This window comes from Mobula hypostoma, chromosome 1 (assembly GCF_963921235.1).
Source record: "Mobula hypostoma chromosome 1, sMobHyp1.1, whole genome shotgun sequence".
Classification (NCBI taxonomy): domain Eukaryota; kingdom Metazoa; phylum Chordata; class Chondrichthyes; order Myliobatiformes; family Myliobatidae; genus Mobula; species Mobula hypostoma.
In genome coordinates, this window is record NC_086097.1 from 36,081,964 (window position 1) to 36,103,469 (window position 21,506).

General features: G+C 40.6%; 1 protein-coding gene across 7 annotated transcripts in view; it reads right to left on the minus strand.

Moving 5' to 3' along the window:
- The window catches only part of LOC134345523 (synaptotagmin-16-like), a 188,694-nt gene that overhangs the window by 50,385 nt on the left and 116,803 nt on the right, over positions 1-21,506 (minus strand). For 2 of the 7 annotated variants that reach the window (XM_063046358.1, XM_063046305.1), the window contains exon 3: positions 12,219-12,923. The exons of the other annotated variants lie outside the window; for them this stretch is intronic. In XM_063046358.1, the coding sequence (XP_062902428.1) occupies positions 12,219-12,822 (604 nt within the window). In that variant the 5' untranslated portion in view covers positions 12,823-12,923. The remainder of the gene's footprint in view (positions 1-12,218; positions 12,924-21,506) is intronic. 7 annotated transcript variants of the gene reach the window in all.

The following is a 21,506-nucleotide window of genomic DNA, read 5'->3' on the forward strand; positions in this document are numbered from 1 at the left end:
CATATTTTGGTAACTTCATTTTACAACATAATCCCAGACTGTAACTATGATGTTCTACTTTGTTCCAGATTTGGGAACAGCTTCTTTCCAACTGTGATAAGACTGCTGAACGAATCCTGACCCGGATCTGGGCCGTACCCTCCAAATATCCAGACGTGCCTCTCAGTTTTTTTGCACTACTTTACTTCCCATTTTTCTATTTTCTATTTATGATATATAATTTAAATTTTTAATATTTACTAATTTGAACTATTTTTAATATTTAATATTTGTAATCCAGGGAGTGTGAAGCGCAGAATCAAATATCGCTGTGATGATTGTACGTTCTAGTACCAATTGTTTGGCGACAATAAAGTATAAAGTAAGTACTTGTGATATTTTCAGTCACTACTAATTGACCTCCATAAGCCACAAAATCTAACTAATTCTATTATTTTCCTGTCCTGTGTTTACTGTTACTTTAACAGCTTTTCTTTACCTATCAATCATATTTCATTCCAACCTCTTTCCTTCTTACACTGCAATAATTTGAAGGTCTGATTATCAATTTACCTTTGAGTTTTCATCTGCACTTAATTTGACTGACTGCTGTTCCAAAATTATAACCTATTCGTAATGCCTGACCTGCATCAGTTCCATCATTTTCTGTCTGATTACTATCTTTTTCATTCCAAAGTCCCAATTATTTTAAAGTTCTCCATTATTATTTGCAAAACTCCAGTTCCAGTAACTAAGAATTGCAGCTCAGCGAGTATTTTCTCAGGTATTTTGTGGCAATGATCCCCAGTTTTCTTTGCACAATTATTACTCAGGTCCAGAAGGAGAGCTTGAAATCAACACACTCAAATCTCGTGAAAATCAGAAAAAAACATTTAATTTTAAATAACTGGATCATGAGGAATCCTAACAGTGAGGATGCTTCAGGTATTATATATGAAAATCTAGAACTAGGAGGTTACTGGTTAAAAATAAAGTGGGCGGTCCCAATCTAAAATAGAGACAAGGTATTTTTTTCCTCATTTGAGAAACACATTAGTATTTAAAACTGTTTTCCTGAAAAGATGATTCTGTGAATACTTTCAAGACTGTAGTGGCCGGGTTTGTGATAAGCAGAGGTGAAAGCTACCTCATATAAACATGAATACAGAGTTGAGATGACAATTAGATTAGCCATCACACTACTAAAGAGCAGAAAAGCTGTGAGGGGCTGAGAAAGCTTCCCCTGTGCCTGATTCATGCATTCGTATCAGCTGTCTTATGGATCCTCTATTTTCGGCAATGTAATGGCACAGAGGAAAATCTTATATAATGGATAAAATGGATCAGTTTCAGGTAGGAAGTTAATAGGGAAATGCTCTTTTATTCTATATTTTTTCTTTATTATTGATCACTGAGGTGAGTCTAACTAACATTTATGTCATATTAAAGATACATATTAAAAAAAAGTAAGAGAAGGCCTTTAGACTCATTGGGACTAAGATAGCTCCCAGGAGAGTAATATCATCACTTCTATTTCCCCCTCTGTATTTCTCTGTTTCCCTGCATCTTATTCTCTCCAACACATGCCAAATAGTTCTCCTTTGATTCTGTTTACCATTGACCTATGCTAAGTGGTAATTTCCAGAGGCCAGTTACCAGAGCACATTTGGTATATGGCAGGAAACAGGAACAGATGGAGAAAATAAACACTTAAACAGAGAAAATGTGCAGACTTCATACAGAGAGCACCCAAGGTCAGGTTCAGTCCTGGGCCTCTTCAACTGTAAGGATGCAGTACTAACTGTTGCACACCTTTATATCCAACGAACACCAGAACATATTTCCCAAAGGAACATAGCCTGCTAAATTGGTTGAAAATAATGTGGTGTCTGAGTTTTAAATTGAGTCACGTTTGTAATTCAAATTTGATACTGAACTCGTGCAACAATAGTTCCCCTTTCTTCAAACTTTTAAATAGGTTCAGGTCAAAGAACACTATGTTTTGTTTTCATACGATTTGAAGTGGCAAATGGAACACAACTGTAGAAAAAATAATGGATATATTGCTGAATAGTTATTTATTAAAATACAAATGAAAACAAATTGAAAAATACAACTGAATACTCCGCAAAAATACAGCAGATTATCAACATTTGAAAGATCTGAAGGAAGCTTCATACGGCAAACCTGAAGACTATCTTTACCTGATCTATTTTTAGCAATTTTACTGAATGGAATATATTTAAATGGCAACTTTCCACATCATGAAGAACCCTCCTACATCTGAGTGCCTGCCGAAGGGCCTTGGCCTGAAATATCAACTGTACTGTTTTCCACAGATGCTGCCTGGCCTGCTGAGTTCCTCCAGCATTTTGTGTGTGTTGCCTACATCTGAGTGTGATGGTATTCCTGAGTCTCCACCCAGGCCTTGCATGACTGACAGTAGTGAAAACCGAGAGGAAGCTACCACCACAATGAAGGAAGCCCTGGGCATGCCAGAGATGGGGAACCTTCATTGATGCCCTGTAGAACAGTGGTATAATGGGCAGGAAGCAAGTTTCCAACCTTTTTAATAAAGGTTCATGAAGCATGGACAGTTACTAATGCTACAAAAAAAACTGAAACATGCATTCACACTCACAGGCGTTTTCTGTTTCTGTTGAGAACGCATAGGTGAGGGAGAAGGTTACACCGTTGAAGTAGGCCTCAGAGATCCGGTCAGTCTTACTGTGATAATGATCACACGGAGAAATCTTTTGATAGGATGTCCTGGAACTTGTGATCAGCAGTGAAATAGTAACACTGGCTGCTAACCTAGAAGTAACATATCCACAAAAGGTAGGACTTTCCCTTTTTGAGCTCTGTCAGGCATCAGAATCAGGGGTGTCCCTGGTATTCAGCAACAGTGATGTTATCGAGCTGAACTCATTGACAAGGTTCTCACTGATATCGAGACAGCAAAATAAACAGATTATTTCTCATTGTTGCCAAATCCATTGAACTCTGACATGGATTTCACACATCTGGTAATCTCCATGGTTATTTTAGGGATAGAGAGTTTGTTAAGCCATATTTGTGACTATTTACACATTAAACACTTACTCACACCTTAAGCAACAAAGAATATTTTTAACGTATTTGACTGTACGAGTGGCTTGTAAACACACAAGGTATTATCAGTTTACTGATTTCCTGAAATTAAATTGGAAAAAGACTGCCAGCAGCCTTCCACGGGGAAGAGCCTCACTGTGAGGCAGTTCCTAAATTTCCACACAAGCATACGCCAGAACCCAGTCCAAGTTTGACTCTGTACTGTCAGCAACCGATGACATTTTTGCTATTAGAAAAAAGCAGCCCATGATCTCCCTGTGCAGAATATTTTAATGGAAACAATACGACCATTCAGCCCAACTTGGCCCTGCTGACCAGCAGACATGCCTCTGTTACCCTGTATCTGGTCCATAGCCCTCTCCACCTAATCAATTGAAGTGTACACCTACACACTTCTTCAATGCTGTGAGCAACCTGGCTTCAACCACTCTTTCAGGCACTGAATTGGAGGTAATTACCACTTACTGGGTGAAGACGGTACCTCTCATGCACTCTCTGCCACCTTACCCTAAAGCCATGACCACTAATTTTGTCTACCCCTGATACAAGGAAACATTTCTTCAGTCTGTTCTATCTAGACTCCTCAATATTTTATACACTTCAGTCATTTCCTCTCTTAACCCCTCTACTCGAAGGAAAGGCGGCCTAACTTCTCCAGTCTGAACTGCTCCATCCCAGGCAACATCTTGGTCGATCTGCTCTACACCCTCTCCAGAGCTAATGCACCCTTCCAATCCCATGGTGACCAGAACCTTGGTGACACAGTACTCCAGTTGAAGAATGACTAAGTTTGTTTACAAAGGTGGAGCCAAAGTTGGAAGAAGGGAGAATATAGAAGTCTCCCGACTTCTGTATTCAGTGTCTCGACTAATGAAGGCCAGTATCCCCTTTGCCATCCCAACCATTTTGGTCTACCCGCATTGTCACCTTCAAGGATCTATGGGTTTGTTGTATGAATCCCTCTGTTCCTCTGTATTCCCTACAACTCTTATCATTCATTATTTATGTTCTAGCCTTATAAGTTCTCTCAAAACGCATCACTTCACATTTGTCTGGATTAAAGACAATTGCCATTTTTCAGCCCACTTTCATCAATGTAGCCTAAGACTACCTTCTACACTATTACCATCTCTTTGTATCATCTACAGTCTTATTGATCTTGCTTCTCACAATCATATCCAAGTCAGTCCATAAGACCATAAGACATAGGAGCAGAATTAGGCCATTCAGCCCATCGAGTCTGCTCTGCCATTCCATCATGGCGGATCCCGGATCCCACTCAACTCCATACACCTGCCATCCCACCATATCCTTTGGTGCGAAACGATCAACTTTCGACTTAAATATACCCACAGGCTTGGCCTCCACCGCAGTCTGTGGCAGAGCATTCCACAGATTCACTATGATTAGGCTAAAAAATATTCCCCCTTACCTCTGTTCTAAAATGTCCGCTTTCAATTTTGAGACTGTGCCCTCTAGTTCTGGATGCCCTCATTGTAAGAAACATCCTCTCCATATCCACCTTATCTAGTCCTTTCAACATTCAGTAGGTTTCAATGAAATCCCCATGCATTCTTCTAAATTCCAGTCTGTACAGGCCCAAAGCTGCCAAAGGTTCCTCACATTTTAATCCCTTCATTCCTAGAATCATCTTCATGAACCTTCTCTAGACTTTCTCCAATGACAACACATGCTTTTTGAGATATGGGGCCCAAATCTGTTGATAATACTCCAAGCGTCTTATTAAGGTTCAGCATTATCTGCTTGCTTTTATATTCTATTCCCCTTGAAATAAATGCCAACATTGCATTTGCCTTCTTTACCACAGACTCAACCTGTAAATTAACCTTCTGAGAGTCTTGCACATGGACTCCTCTGCACCTCCGATGTTTGAACCTTCTCTCCATTTAGATAATAGTCTGCACTATTATTCCTTTTAACAAAATGCATTATCGCACATTTCCTAATTCCATCTGCCACTTTTTTGCCCATTCTTCCAATTTGTCTAAGTTCTGCTGCAATCGCATTGCTTCCTCAGCACTACCTACTCCTCCACCTATCTTCGTATCATCTGCAAATGTTGCCACAAAGCCATCAATTCCATTATCCAAATCATTAACAAACAATGTTAAAAGTAGTGGTCCCAATACTTACCCCTGAGGAACACCTAGTCACTGGCAGCCAACCAGAAAAGGCCCCTCTTATTCCCACTCGCTGCTTCCTGGCTGACAGCCATTCCTATTAACGTGCCAGTATCTTTCCTGTAACACCATAGGATTTTATCTTGTTAAGCAGCCTCATGTGTGGCACTTTATCAAATGCCTTCTGAAAATCCAAGTAAATGACATCTACAGCCTCTCCTTTGTCCACCCTGCTTGTTGCTTCCTTGAAGAATTCTAACAGATTTGTCAGGCAAGATTTCCCTTTACAGAAACCATGCTGACTTTATCATTAGTCTCCAAGTACCCCAAAACCTCATCCTTAATAATGGACTCCAACACTTTCCCAACAACTGAGGTTAGGATAACTGGCCTATAATTTCCTTCCTTTTGTCTTCCTCCCTTCTTAAAGAAGGGAGTGATCTTTGCAATCTTCCAGTCCTCCAAGACCATGCCAGAGTCAAGTGATTCTTGAAAGATCATAACCAATGCATCCATTAGCACTTCAGCAACCTCTCTCAGGACTCTGGGATGTAGTCCATCTGGTTCACGTGACTTATCCACTTTAAAATCTTTGAATTTGCCTAGCACGTTTACCATTGTAATAGCAATGGCATTCACTCCTGCTCCCTGACACTCACAGACCTCTGGTATACTGCTAGTGCCTTCCACCGTGAAGACTGATGAATTAAGTTTTAAGTTCATCTGCCATTTCTTTGTTCCCCATTACTACCTCACCAGCATCATTTTCCAGTGGTCCAGTATCAATTCTCGCCTCCCTTTTACTCTTTATATAACTGAAAAATCTTTTAGTAGCCTGCTTTATATTTTTGGCTAGTTTGCCCTCATTTACAAAATGCTGGAGGAACTCAGCAGGTCAGTCAGCATCGATGGAAAAGAGTACAGTCAACGTTTCAGCTGAGACTCCGGTACTGCCGAAGGGTCTCGGCCTGAAACATCGACTGTACTCTTTTCCATAGATGCTACCTGGCCTGCTGAGTTCCTCCAGCATTTTGGGTGTGCTGCTTGGATTTCCAGTATCTGCAGATTTTCTCTTGTTTGCCCTCATATTTCATCTTTACCCTTCTTCTAGCTTGTTTAGTTACCTTTTGTTGAATTTTAAAAGCTTCCCAATCATCCAGCTTACCAGTCACTTTTACTATCTTATATGCCCTTTCCTTGGCTTTTATGCAGTCCTTAACTTCCTGTGTCAGCCACGATTGCCAACTCCTGCCAGTTCTGGTGAATTTGCAAGTTCTTATTGTGAATCTTAAATCCGTAAGTTGAAAAAATAAACTATAAACCACTAAGGACCTATCTTAGTGAAACAAAAATATTCACTTCCTCTAATTTAATCAGTAGTCACTTCCTGTAATTTAATCAATATTCACTTCCTGTAATTTAATCAGTATTCCTACCTTCCAATTTTCTTTAAATTCAGGATAGATAACAATATTGTTTTGCAGTTGTAGTGATTATTGAAGTCATCTCCAGAACTAGTCTAAAAACGGTACACAATGTAGGATCACTCCTCACGCACTGGTTTAAGAATCAGCACCAATTAGATGACTTTCCTGAGGTCTACTGGCGAGATAATGAGGCTGCACGCACTGAATCAAATGCTAGACATTTCATACAGGTCCAGAGCTTGTGATGCAAGTGGCCAGATGTGTACAATGAAATCTCGCTCCCTGGGCGGCTGCATTTTCATTAATCACCACATACTGTGTACACATAAACCTCTTATAATTACCACTCGGTGGCATAGTAACTCTCTGATTGAATGAGTACACAAAAGTTTGGACATACAAAATACAACATATTTTAGGTTTTAATCAATGCCCCTGATTAAAAGTTATAAAATGGCATAACTGATCAGAGAATTGGGCAAAGCTTTGTCATACCAAATATCTGACTACACAGGCCCTCATGCAGATTTTAGCTACCAATTTAGTGCTCTGATACATATGTACCTGAATAAAGCAATATCGATGCACTAAGATCTTTTCCTACCCTATTTTCTCTCACCACTTATTTTTCAGAGGTTTTGTAAAGATATCTTTTCACTGCCAATCTAAAAATAACATGTTTACTGTTAAATATGCCAGAGAGTTGGAAGTCCTTGGAATGTTCCTCCTCAAAAGGACCCAATATTTGAGGGCTTCCCAAGTGGGAATTCTCCTTGAATCTAGTTGTTTATAGAGGGAAACGAAGGAAGCAATAAATGGATCCAAAGCAGGTAAAACCACCACTGATAAACCACTGCCGGATACCACTCCTACATAGCAATGGCTGCACAAGTTGCAGATCAGCATCCGGTCATGTATAAAGATAATGTAAAAGCTAACGTGATGCTAATGCAGTTCGAGGTGTTTTGGAGTTTGGAGTCCTATTCTAGCGTCACCTGCGATGGAGTTTGTTCATTCTCCCCGTGGATCGTGTGGGTTTCCTCCGAATGCACCATTTTCTTCCCACAGACCAAACACTTACTGGTTAGTAGGATCATTGGTCATTGTAATTTGTCCTGTGATTAGGAGAGTGTTAAATAGGTGGGTTGCTGGGCGGTGTGGCTCGTTGGCCTGGATGGGTCTGTCTGCACTGTTTCTCTAAATAAATAAAACCTAAAACAAAGTTTATGCCTCTTGTTTCAAAAATACCTCCGGGTGTAACAGGACTGGCACCTTCAAGGGCAGTAAATCAGGGAGACACGGGGGACCATAGTTGCTGAAATTTGGAGGAACAAATAATCTGCTGGAGGAACCTGCTGAGATAAGCAGTGTTAGTGAAAGGAAAGAATTGTGGAATTCAGGTTAAATTGTCGACAATTCTTTTCCTCCCACGGATATTGCTCATTCTGCTGTGTTCCTCCAGCAGATTGTTTGTTGCTGCAGTTAATCGCATTCCTCATCTTCTCTTGCATCCTTCTGATATGAAGCAGATCTGTCCAATGGGCAGGAAGTGTCAAACAAGGCCTCCTCCTCTGCATCATACCCACAGTACCAGACATTAAACAAGGAAGTTAGCATCTTACACAGTATCTACACTTGGCTTCTTCCTTCTGTATTAGTCGACCAGCACCTATGTCTTTCAAGTCATTACTTCCCATGTCACCCATTTAACCCAACTTTCTATTAAGTACCATTTGCATGTAGTCTCCCCTGTCTGATGAGGTCCATTATGTACCCAAAAGCTAATCCCACAAAGGAGTCAGGACTAATAAACCTACTGATCATAAGACAGGAGCAGAAACAGCTCATAAAGACCCATTGAGTCTGCTCCACTATTCCAGCGTGGCTGATTTATAATGCCCCTCAACCACATTCTCCTGCCTTCTTCCTATAACACTTGCTGCCCTTACTAATCAAGAACCTATCAATTTCCGCTTTAAATATATAACCATAATATTATAATCAATGAAGGACCGCACCTTGGCTGTTTAACCTGTGTGCAAAAGACAACAAACTGTACAAATAGAAAGAAATAATAATAAATAAATAAATAATCAATAAATATTGAGAACAAGAAATGAAGAGTCATTGAAAGTGAGTTCATAGGTTGTGGGAACATTTGAATGTGAAGTTGAAGGCAAGTGAAGTTGAATTCCACAGATACACAACCCTCTGGCCAAAGAAATTCCCCCTCATTTCTGTTCTAAAATGCTACAGAAAGTGGTGAATATGGCCTAGTCCATCACGGATAAAGCACTCCGCACCATTGTGCACATCAACATGAAGCAAAGTTGCAGGAAAGCAGCATCCGTCATCAGGGACTGCCATCAGCTCATGCTCTCGTCTCACTGCTGCGATCAGGAAGGTGGTACAGGAGCCTGAGGAGTCACATCATCAGGTTCAGGAACAATTATTACACCTCAACCATTAGGCCCTTGAACAAAAAGGGATAACTTCACACAACTTCACATCAAGATGTTCCCACAATCTATCAACTCAGCTTCAAGGACTCTTCATCTCTTGTTCTCAATATTTATTGCTTATTTATTTTTATTACTATTTCTTTCTTATTGTATTTGCACAATTTGTTGTCTTTTGCAAACTGGTTGAATGCCAAAGTTGGTGCGGTCTTTCATTGATTCTACTATGGTTATCGTGGGCACGTGGCCAAGTGGTTAAGGCATTCGACTAGTGATCTGAAGGTCGTGAGTTCGAGCCCGAGCCAAGGCAACGTGTTGTGTCCCTGAGCAAGGCACTTAATCACACACAGTGCTCTGCGGCGACACTGGTGCCAAGCTGTATGGGTCCTAATGCCCTTCCCTTGGACAACATTGGTGTCGTGGAGAGGGGAGACTTGCAGCACGGGCAACTGCCGGTCTTCCATTCAACCTTGCCCAGGCCTGCGCCCTGGAGAGTGAAGACTTTCCAGGCGCAGATCCAATACTAACTATGGTTATGGTTATTATTGTATTATGGATCTATTGAATATGCCTGCAAGAAAATGAATCTCAGTGTTATATATGGTGACATGCATGTACTTTGCTACTAAACTTAATCTGAACTTTCAAGGAAATTCCTTGTATTCTGAAGCTGTAGTCTCTGGTTCTAGACTCCCCCATTAAAGGAAACGTTCTCTCCATGTCCACCCTCTCTAGGCCTTTCAATGTTCAATAATTTCACTGAGAACACCCCACTAACCCCCACCACCATTCTTCTAAACTCCAGTGAGTACAGGCCCAAGAGTCATCAAATGCTCATCGTATATCAACTCCTTAATTCCTAGGATCATTCTCATGAAGTTTTTCTGGACGCTCTCCAGTGCTAGCACATCCTTTCTTAGATACAGGAGCCCAAAATTACTCAACATCTTCCGAGTGCTGACTGACCAATCCCTTATAAAGCCTCAGTATTACATCCTTGTTACTGGTTGTGTTGCAGTACAAAAAACTCAAACTACATGATATAAATAGTGTGGGTAACAGATACTGTGAGTTTAGGGATTTGATTTTGATCAAGACAACTCCACTGTGTACCAAGTTTCCTTTTGATCTTGCAGTACTTGAATGTGTTTTTCATAACATAAAGAGTTTGAAAGAAGATCAGCCACACATAAAGCACAGCACATAAATGCAATTGATATAAACCATCAGCAAAAACTGAACAACAGCCACTCTAGGAAAAATGAGTGATGATGTGGACAACAAAGGTACAAGGAGTAAATAGCATGAATTGGCTGAATTGCATAAACAAAGGGAACCTATCAGTGATTTTAAGGATAAGCTGCAAGTCTGCAGCAAAATTAACCTAGCAGGTCCACACTACTCTGAAAAATAAGGGCATGAAGGGAAAGTCAACTTTCATTTAAATATATTAGACCATTTAGGGAAAACTAATGGTGGGTCAAAGTTGGATTAAAGTTTCGAATCAGTACAGCTGATTTAATTTTAATGAGTTATCACTGTTACTTAAATAATTCTAAATAAAAACACAATTCTGCTGCTGCCTGCAAGGAGTTGGTGCATTTTCCAGTGACCGTGTGAGTTTCCTCTAGTTTCCTACCACAGTCCAAAGACATATCAGTTGGTAGGTTAATTGGTCATTGTAAATTGTCCCATGATTAGGCTCGGACTAAGTCGTGGAATTGCTGGGAGGGCCTATTCCACTCTGTACCTCAATGAACAAATAAAACACCAGGCTCAGCAAGGGTACCTCATTAGTGCTGGGAAAAAGCTTGGCTTAACAGTAGCACTTCCACCCATGAATTGTAAGGATTGAGTTCCATTTCATTTACTAATGGAGGTTTATAGTTTCAGAATTAGTTTGATGTCTGGTGTACTTCCAATTGGATAGAGGGACCATTAGTTTAGTGACAGTATCCCCACCCCTGAAGCAGGGAGACCCGGCCACAATGATCACGTAACGACTCTGATGGGTAGAAACTGGAGCCGTGGCCTGGAATAGTGTGCGGCATCTCTGGTGAGTGCATGCTGCCAGCTCTTCCCTCTTAAAGGGCAAGTGGGACTCTTCCGCCTGAGCTGCTGGTGGAAGAAGATATCATAAATCTAAGAACCACAAATAATTCAACAGTGAGTCACTACACCTATCTTTTCTTCTGTTTTATATATTGCATTGAACTGCTGCTGCTAAGTTAACAAATTTCACGTCACATGCAGGTGATAATAAACCTGATTCTGACTCTGAAAAAAATACTCCTTATCATTAAGTGACTTAAGAAACTGATGTATATGAGACTTGGGACAGGACTTGCTGAGTCAGAGCTCAACCAACAGATGGACCAAGATATAATTATTAAACAAAGGATGTTTTAAAGGCTAACCATATCCAAATAACACACACAAAAAAATGCTGGTGAATGCAGCAGGCCAGGCAGCATCTATAGGAAGAGGTGCAGTCGACGTTTGGTGCCGGGACCCTTTGTCAGGGCATATCATATCCAAATAAAATACCTTCTTAAAAAACTACCTTTTGTGGTAATCACTTGGATTTCATTTTGCTCTGGGCTTTATTGGGATGGTTTTTTATCCTTAAACTAGTACGGGAAACGGCACGGAACTATTGAGGCAAACTCTGATGGAAGCTGATAATGGAATGGAGGATGTAAACTAAGTGATTCCCAACTGTTAAGAAGCCCTATTACAATAATTGGAGGTGTTTTTCTTCATTACATTTCGGAAATCTTGTCAGGTAAATAAGTAAAGCAGTTCTAGAGATTTTGGATTCTCTATAATTTATAATGAAAACACAATTTCAGAACCTTGATGATTCCACCATCTCCCACCAAACGATAAGCTTCAAACACCAACAGCGTTAGCATCATAGGAATGAGAGCAACAATACCCACTACAACTGATAAACAATTCCTTACAGTACATTTTAAATAACTAAATTAAAACTTTAAATAAACAAGGAGTCCTACAGAGGAAATTAACTTGTGGAAGATTTAAAGGTAGAACAGAGTGTCACTTATCCAATTACTTCATGTCTTTCTTTTTCTTCTTACCTGCTTCACATTCTGGATCAATTTCCAGCTCCTCACAACCTTGTTTACATTTAACATTGACATAGATGTGATTGGTTTCAATCCTTGTTTCTTCTGGAATGGCAGCCAGGCAATCTGGAGGTTCATGGCCATTACCATCAATTTCACTACAAGCATTGTCATTTCCAACAGGTGAATCTATTCCGTTCCACAAACATGAGGAGTCTTGTTCCAGATCCTCACCTTGCACAACATGGGCATCAGGCTGTCTGTGAATTGTCTCGACATCAGCAAAATGCATCTCTGCCTCAGCACCCTGGTACTCCGAAGCTTCCAATTCATCAGTGACTGCTGCTCGTAAATCACCAGCTGTATACTTTGTGTCAACACCATCAGCAGTTAAGACTGAATCTGTTACATGAACTGTCTGAGGCTCTTGCTCTGCTTTTCTTGTGGAGCCTGGCACACCTGAGTTCCATGTTTGATTGGGTGCACCTTGTCGAAGATTTAGAAGTGCATTGGATATGGAGTTCCCAGCTTGCTGGAATGACTCAGACATCTGAGACATCCAAGCAGAAAAGGATGGTAAGGCAGGATTCTCCTTTGAAATTTCTTCAGAATCCATGGTTAATGAAATGCACGCTCCTTGATCTCCAGGGAAAATCACGCTGCTTGATCACCAGCAGTCCCGACGTGTGAGTGTGTCAACAGCTACTTTCTTGTGCGCTACAGAATGAGGATCACAATCAATTAAAATCTCCACACTGTCACTCTCGAGAAGCAACCACCAGTTCTGCAAAGTAGGAAAAACCATTGCCATGGAAGATCAGGCCAAAGGAGAGAAGAAAGAAAATCCAGACCACATCAGTCCAGGAAAAAAAGAAGATTCTCATCAAAGTAAGCCACCTTAGTACTTAGCAATGTAAAAGGTATTAATCTAGAGACTTGCTTTGCATAGTTCAAAAAACTTTTTAAGGAGAAAGTAAATGGATTATGTGTTTTACATATTGATTTCAATAAATGTCATTATAAACAATTTTAAAAAGGCTTCAGACCTTACAACAACTAACAATTGAAGAATGGTGAGGTTCACATGTCATGGCGGATTTATGTACTTGACCAGAGGTTCCCAATCTAGGGTCCATGGACCCCTTGGTTAACGGTAGGGGTCTATGACATAAAAAAGGGTTGGGAACCCCTGATTTAGACTGTTATATTAGAAGAGAATGTATGAACCAGAATTTCTAAGTATAAGTCTAACCTAACAGAACAGACGAATTCCACAGCCCATTCATTGTTCCTTGCTCTTGAAGACTTATTTTTTTCAGCAGTCAAATCTCAGCTATTTTACTTCCACTGCTGATAATCTCATTCTACAGTCACTAATTTTTTATACCATCAGACAGCAGATCTTTTATCAGGCCTTTCTTAATGTCACCAGAGAGAACATGAAGATACCCATGAAACGAAGCATAAATATTGAGGTCTGTGAATGCCTCCATTTCCCCTGTCAGTGGACTGCACCCAACTCTTCTGTTAACAGAGCCAATAGTCAATGGTGGAGGCCAGCAAAGGGAGAACCACTGTCTCAGATCTCTGTATCCCAGATGTAAATTTCAAATTGCTGCAGTCCATGTTATGTGAGCTTTTCCACGTTTCCACAACAATATATCATCTCATAATCATTTATATGGAAGTTCATTTGCTAGTTGCATTACAGCCATCAACATTTATATCGATAAATTTTGAAATTATGTTTCCAGTTCTAGAATCCAAATCCTTATTTAAATAGTGAACAACAGTGGATGTGGGACCGATGATTGTGTAGTAAAGAACTGCATATGGCAAAAACTAACCCGATAATACAATGAACTCAGCAACCTCCTAGAATAGACCAGGAGTCTCCAAGAGTGAAGGCCTGCCCTTCAGCATCCTGTTGCAAGCAAGCCAAGAGAAAGCTCTAAGAAGAAGAGTTAATTTTTTTTCATTTTATTTGAATATGCTTCTTTATTTATTTTACGCTAAAAATACTGGAGGTTTTGGGGAATGCCAGTCAAAAGTCATTCCACTAGATGACGAGAAGTTGCTTTTGCTTTCTGATTGGTTCGGGAATGGGATCTGTATGGAGGGATGCTTGGATGACCAGTGCTCTAGATCTGAAGGTGGAACAATGGCAGAGATCATATGACGAAACTGGCAACCATATAATTTCCATCTAGAGGCGCTCCTCTCTGTTGACAGGTAAGAAAGCATGCCTTAGGTTTGCTAAGAACACACATTATTTGTTTATTTTATATTTTTATTTGAAGATACTGTGCAGAACAGGCCTTTCCAGTCCAACGAGCCACATCGCCCAACAAACCACCTGTTTAACCCTAGCCTAATCACAGGATGGTTTACAATGATCATTTAACCTACTAACCAGTATGTCTCTGGACTGTGGAAGGAATCAGGAGTATCGGGAGGAGACCCACGCAGCCAGCGGGAGAACGTACAAAGCCCTGACAGACAGTGCTGGAATTGAGCCCTGAGCTGAAATAGTGTCACTTTAACCACTACGCTACCATGCTGCCCGTGGAATGCTCTCAGTATCTTACAACTCTCTAAATTTATGCTGTTTCCTTGCATAGTTGCCTAAAATCATTGCATGGGTTCAAGCATCTAACAGAAATTCAGTTGTTTCAGCTCAGGGAAAGACTCTTTCGTGTTGAATCCAGGCAATCATAATAAGCTTTCCTTCTCACTGGAAGTATGCAATCAGTAGAGAAAGAACTATTTTTGATTTTGTGGAAATGCATTGGCTGCTTGGCAACAGGACTATTACTGGGGGGAGTCCGGCATCTTGGCACTATGACCTATTGTAGGCCTAAATATTTCCTCATACAAGAAAATAACAAGTGGTCCAGTGATTTGGCATCTAATAAGGTCAAAGGGAAATCTTCAGAATATCGATTGTTGTATTTAAGGGTATACTGAACATAAACACAACAGACTAAAGGACTCTGATGACAGGACCAAAGGAAAGGAAATGGAAGAGGCTCCTGTGAGGCAAAGACACTTGCATGGAATGGCCAGTCTCTGTGAAGGACACTCTCTTTGTTCTTCGAACAGTGTGAATTCCATAGAGACGCTTGCACACTTACCGGAAACACTGATGTGCGAGTTAATTTCCTGCATATTCTTAGAAGTTACTGAATTGCATCTGGTGGGGGCTTACTAGGCAAAGTGTACTCCTGTGTGATGTGACATATGAAGCGGTACATTTAATGGTTGTACACCATCAGTGACCCGGGTTCAATTCTGCCACAGTCTGTAAGGAGTTTTAATGTTCTCCCTGTGATCATGTGGGTGCTCCAGCACCCTTCCTCATTCCAAAGATATACGGGATAGTAGGCTAATTGGTCACATGGGTGTAATTGGATGACTGGAAAGGCCTGTTTCTGCATTGTATCTCTAAATGAGTAAATCATTTTTTTAAATTATCTTGGTAGTATTTGATTCTATTTTCTGAAAATGTCACCTGTGGATAGCTTACATTTTCATATTTATATTTTTCTATATGTTACTCAAAGCAATGAAGTCCTGAAATATAACATAGTTATTAACAGGATAATTAGGGCTAAAATCTCTTATATTTTTTGCTTACATTGATGACCTAAAGCTAAATGAATTTTAAACCTAAGAGCAATATTTTCCTAAAATTTAAGTCCACAAAATGGATGTACACTTTTGGCACAGATGTGACTTATTTTCCGCTAATTCTATACAGTTCCACTACTACGAAGAAAGCCAATTGTGAGCACAAGTAGCGGCAACAAAAAGAAATGGCTCATATTTTCTCTGTCCATCCAGCCCAGTACACTAAGAATTATAGCCACAAAAATACAAATCAAAATGTGTCTAATCGTTCTTGGCTAATGAGCAGAAAAATTAAAAGCATTTACAACGATGCTGTAATGTGCCAGGACTTTGTTCTTTCCTTGAGAAATTCTGCCCACAAAGATCCAGTGATGTTAGTGGTATGGACCTCTCCTCTGATGTAGAATATTGTCAGATGAGATTGAGGTCCCTGGCAAGATTGATCCATTTAAGTTGGCTGAACACTTAAACACTGAAGAATTCTCACACACAGCAAGCCCAGGAACATGATGCACACTATTTGGCTAACATTTTACACAGAGTGCAAAGTCAAAATCAGAACACAATTTTAAGACAGAGACTGAAATATCATTTTAAAGCAAGAAAATAACTACTATTTTAAAATCTATTATATTCTGAAACATATATCTGAGGGAATTACAATCCACAAACATAAAATTAATTTGTTTAGAACAAGATGACTTGCCAAGCAGTAATTATACCTTAACACGACTTTAAAAGCTCTTGAGTCATGCAGAATAATTGGACAGAATCTAAAATTTTCAAAACTTAAAAAATGTTTGGGATGAGAGAGCCTAATGAAGCACTTGCTCACACCAGGAGTTGTCAATTTCATAGTGCGATGAGACTGAGCAGTGCCTGCTTTACCATCATTCCCATCTGCAGCTCCTGGGTGCATATCAACTAGCACAAAACTGATGAAAAAGGTGCAGAGACGTACCAATGGGGAGACAGGATAACTGTGGCTTGTATCCTGTTACTAATGCAAAAACTATGAGACTATCTTTATATACAGACCAAATCATAGAATCGCTATAATGCACGAGACTATTCAGCCAATCAAGTCTTTGCTAGGATTTTCGTCAGTCCCATTCCTCCATCCTTCCACTGAAGCCTTGCGAATTATATTTCCTAGGAGAAAAAGGAGCCTAACCCACTGTGGTGATTGAAACTAACTTAGTTTCAATCACCATCACAGTAATTAGAGAGTTATGCATCAGGATCATATTCTGTGCAAGCAAAAAGTTTTCCCTTATAGGCCAGCTGTATCATTGCTGCTGACTTTAAAAACATGCCTTTTGCTCCTTGAACCTTCCACAATTGGGAACAGTGTCACTTTCCAACAGGAAATCCCACAGTAAATGGGAGAGACAGTATTTCTGTTCCTGGACACTTGTCCACAAGAACAGAAATACTGGCGCTCCATTTACTGCAGGGTTTCCTGGTAATGAAAGCTACACTGGCTGTCTCATACGACGTTTGTCTTGGATATCAATTTTTCCAGTGGAGTGGTGGGGCAGAATGTGGTTTAGAATGTACTTTATACCATATACTACAAGTTCCTGTTGTAGTGTCAAACCCAGTCTGGGACTCACCCACAGTCAGCCAGAACCTGGGGCCCAGCTGCAGTCAACCCAGGACCCACTTCATGTCAACCTAGACCTCAGGGTACTGCTGATGCCATCCAGGCACTCAGGAGCAGAGCCAGTTTCTCCAGTCTAATCTTGTTGAGGACACCCCTCACCCACAAACCACTGTGGTCATAGTAGTATACCATGTAGTAAGTCTTTTCTGCATCATTTCTATTCTTTTACATCCATCCTAAGGTATGGGGACCTTTTGCTTACAAACTAATCATTGTTTAATAAGAAGCAAAAGGTAGACATACTCCTCATTTTATTAAAAGAATATCAGTTTCATATTATATAACTGCTGTGTAATCCTACCGCCCAGCAGAATTATAGGTCCTCACTGAATTACGAACACCTTAAATTTGGATGCCCATACATACGAAAGAACATCAGGCTGCAGGCATCTTTGGCTGGCTGGGAATGGAGCATTTCCATGGGCCTTCTTTCCACATCGCCTCAGCTATCACCCCAGCCCATCCCTGACTGAGCTGGGGCCTGGGTCAAACCAAACAGAGCTGGGAGCAATGATCAGACTCACTTGTTCACTCACTTCATCTGCAAGGCCGCTCTTCTCATGCCTGAATGCTTTGCCATTAGTTCTCTATTCCTGCTCCAGCCAAACCCTAGGTTTCTGTGCTGCATTCTGAGTGAGAGTGGGACTTAAAAAATAGAAATTGATTATTTAAAATGAGATGTCGACAATGAAATTCCAGTGCGTTTCAACTGAAACAGGAAATGTCATCTTCCCTGGTTTATGTACTATTTGTGATCATGTACAGTACTTAGGAGTGTTTTTAGTTGATTGGTTGTATGAATACTTTGATGGTCCTAGAGTGGCACATTTTTGCCGTTACTGTGGATTTCGGAAAGCACTGCACAAACACAGTGTGTTTTATTTGGCAGGGCCCACCACTGTCCATTGAGTCTGTTGGAGGGCCAGCAGGAAAGAGACTAGCATTTTACTTGCTTGTGACAGAAGGTTTCAGGATCTGCAGAAGTCTTTGGAAACAGGTTTCCCTTACACCATCACTACAGGTAGCGACTGGTGCTGCTGTCATGGAACGTTCAGCCAGGGCTTTCATTTTGTCAGTGGAAGATCAGCAAAAATTGAAACTGGCCCCGCTGTAAAGTTCAAAAAGTTCATGAGTGTGCTTTGAGTTCTCACTCCACGAGTCTCAGCTACGAAATAAGAAATGCGTCTGAATTTATGCCCGTATACTTGGGTACATTGAGGTAGCCCATTATATAAAAACCATCGGAGTTTTGGAAAACAATGGAAAGGATTCCCAAGCATAATATCAGGAACACAAACCATAGTTTGGGTAATTCTCCAACACTTAAGAAACTCTTAAATGGATTAAAGAAAAATGGTGGGGGGATGGGGGTTATGGGGGAGAGAAGGGTAAGATTGATCTTGGAGTAGGTTAAAAAGTTGTCTCAACATCGGGTGCTGAAGGGTCTGTGCTGTGCATTACTGTTCTACGTTCTATATTCTTTCTCTTAGCCCCATATCCCTTCACCCCACCCCCCCATATCCCCTTATGCCCTGACCAATCAAGAATCTATCAACCTCTGCCTTAAATATACATAAAGACTTGGCCTCCACAGCTGCCCATGGCAACGAATTCCACAGATTCACTACTCTCTGGCTAAAGAAATTTCTCCTCATCTCCATTCTAAAAGGACACCCCTCTATTCTATAAGATATTTCTCATAGAGTCAGAGAAGGTTAAGGGAAGATGCCTCCAAAAGTAAGAAATGTGCCCACTGATAGAAGAATGACTGGCAGCAATTATAACTTGAAAGAAAGGATTATTTAGAATATTTTTTAAAGAAATGCAATTGGAGTTGTGAGTACTTCACTATATGGCTACTCGAAAAAGGAAAACCGAAAGGAGAAAGGGAGTTGTCATTTTCAGCCAAGGTGCCAAAACTGAGCTCACACACAACAGGACAAATAGACTCTGACTGTGCATTGATTCCCATCATTCTTCTGAGGTGCGACATTTACACAAGAAAGTAAGCAGATTTATTGGGTACTGGAGAGCTTTCAGCAAGATAAAGATGAGTCACCATCTGCAGGAAGGGAGGGACAGTAAAAGAGGGAAAAAATGGGATGGGCGGTGCTGCAAAAACAGACACACACAACTGTAGATCAGGGCGGGGTTTGTTATGTAAAATGGCATAACCGGGCTACTACCCTTTTGTTGTCTGGTTTGCAATGATATTCTGGCTCATTTCATCTCATTACCTGTAGAACTCAAGGCTGTGACAGCTTTTAAAAATAAACTTTTGAACTCAGCAGCATTTGGGATAGTGAATTTGTACAATTACTCTGACCTGGCATCACCGCATAGCAGCACAGAATTATTAAAGTGCAATTTGACTGCAGCACTAAAATAGCTTTAATAATTCTGCTCCCGGTGCGATTGTGTGCTGATGCTGCAGGCATAAACCGAGCCAAATGCTCAGAGCTCATCACAGAGCAGACCACTTGAAAGCGACACAAAAGTCATGCATTAGTGATTAAAAACTTGACAAAAAAATTGATCTGCAGTTAGGATCTGTTGATTTGTGTCAAGATTGGATATAGGTCCCAATCAATGAGTCTTATTTACAGCAAAAAAGAATTGTAGCAGTTAAAAGTGAAAGCCTGCACTGAATCTAAAGAGAAAATCAATCAATGACAGACAACTAATCAAGATAAATTTTAAGGGCTATGTAACAAAGCGGAGATCAGACATGCAACTGGTGTTCCAGTACAGAGGCTCATTCTAGTTCATGATCATCTACACCGGACCTATTCTACTGCTTATGTACCTAGAAAGCCCTTGCCATCAATATCAGTGCAAAATGAACCTACATTCCTAATCTGTCTATAGGTCCAGATAGACAAGATGAGCCACTTACAATGAACATCTTAATTAAAATAACGAATTGATCCTGTAATATTCTGCTAAAGGTTTCAGTACTAACGTTGTAGGGTAGTAATGGTCTTTCTGTAGAAGCAGTGTTTGGGTTATTGTTAGAGATAATGGGTGCTGAGGAATGTGAGCCGTCCAATCAGGAGAGAAGAACGGGGTACCGGGGTTTTTTTTTTGAGCCTGACACCGGTGTGTGCCTTTGTCTTTGTTCGGCGGGAAATGAAGAGAGAAGACACTGGAGAGAACCGGTCATAGGGCTCGATCCGGTGCGGACCGTGATTCGATAGAGCAAGGTGCGAGGTGACTGTTTAATTGTAATGGGCCCTTTTTCTTTTTTTTTCCTTTCTTTTCTTCACTAACCCTTCAGTTAATATTCATAAATACGCTTCCTTTAATTATATGCAGTGTGCGGTCTGTTATTTCCTGGCAATGAGTTGCAACAGAGCAGCAAATCACACAGCATTCACACAAACCAGGACTTGGGTGAGAGAGACATCCTAATCTCATGGATTTGGCAGGCCAGAGTGTGTATTCCCTGAGCGTACGTGGCCAGAAAACAGCGGGTCTTTCGGCGCAGAGTTGGGAGATCGCCAATGCTGGCTGACGCGCCATTTCCTGAGATGCCCAGGAAGAACGGGGTTTCAAACTCTTCTTCCAGCACTTACTGGGAATAATTTTCAGCCAGGAACAGGGGAGGATATTATGACTCAGCATTCCTCTTTATAAAAGCTTATCATCTGTAACCATTTCTAAAAATCAAGGCATTAATCTCCATTTTGCAAATAATTAGCACCCTGTTCTGGTTAGATTATTGACAACACTGTCACTAGCAATGGCAGCGTAGTAAAAGAGTGGGACAGCAGCTCACTCAGATGTCTTTGCACCACAATGGACTTTGATTTGTTTTTTGTCCAGTTATGTTCTTAGTTGGAAAAATGTTGTTGATTTATATTTAATTGATGTTTTCCTAGTGAATGCTATTTATCTAATGCCATCTGCCTTTGATGCTGCCTTTTTGGGAGACCAGAGTCAGTGCGGATCAGAAATAACATCTCAGCCTTGTTGACAATCAACACCGCCACATCTCAAGGATA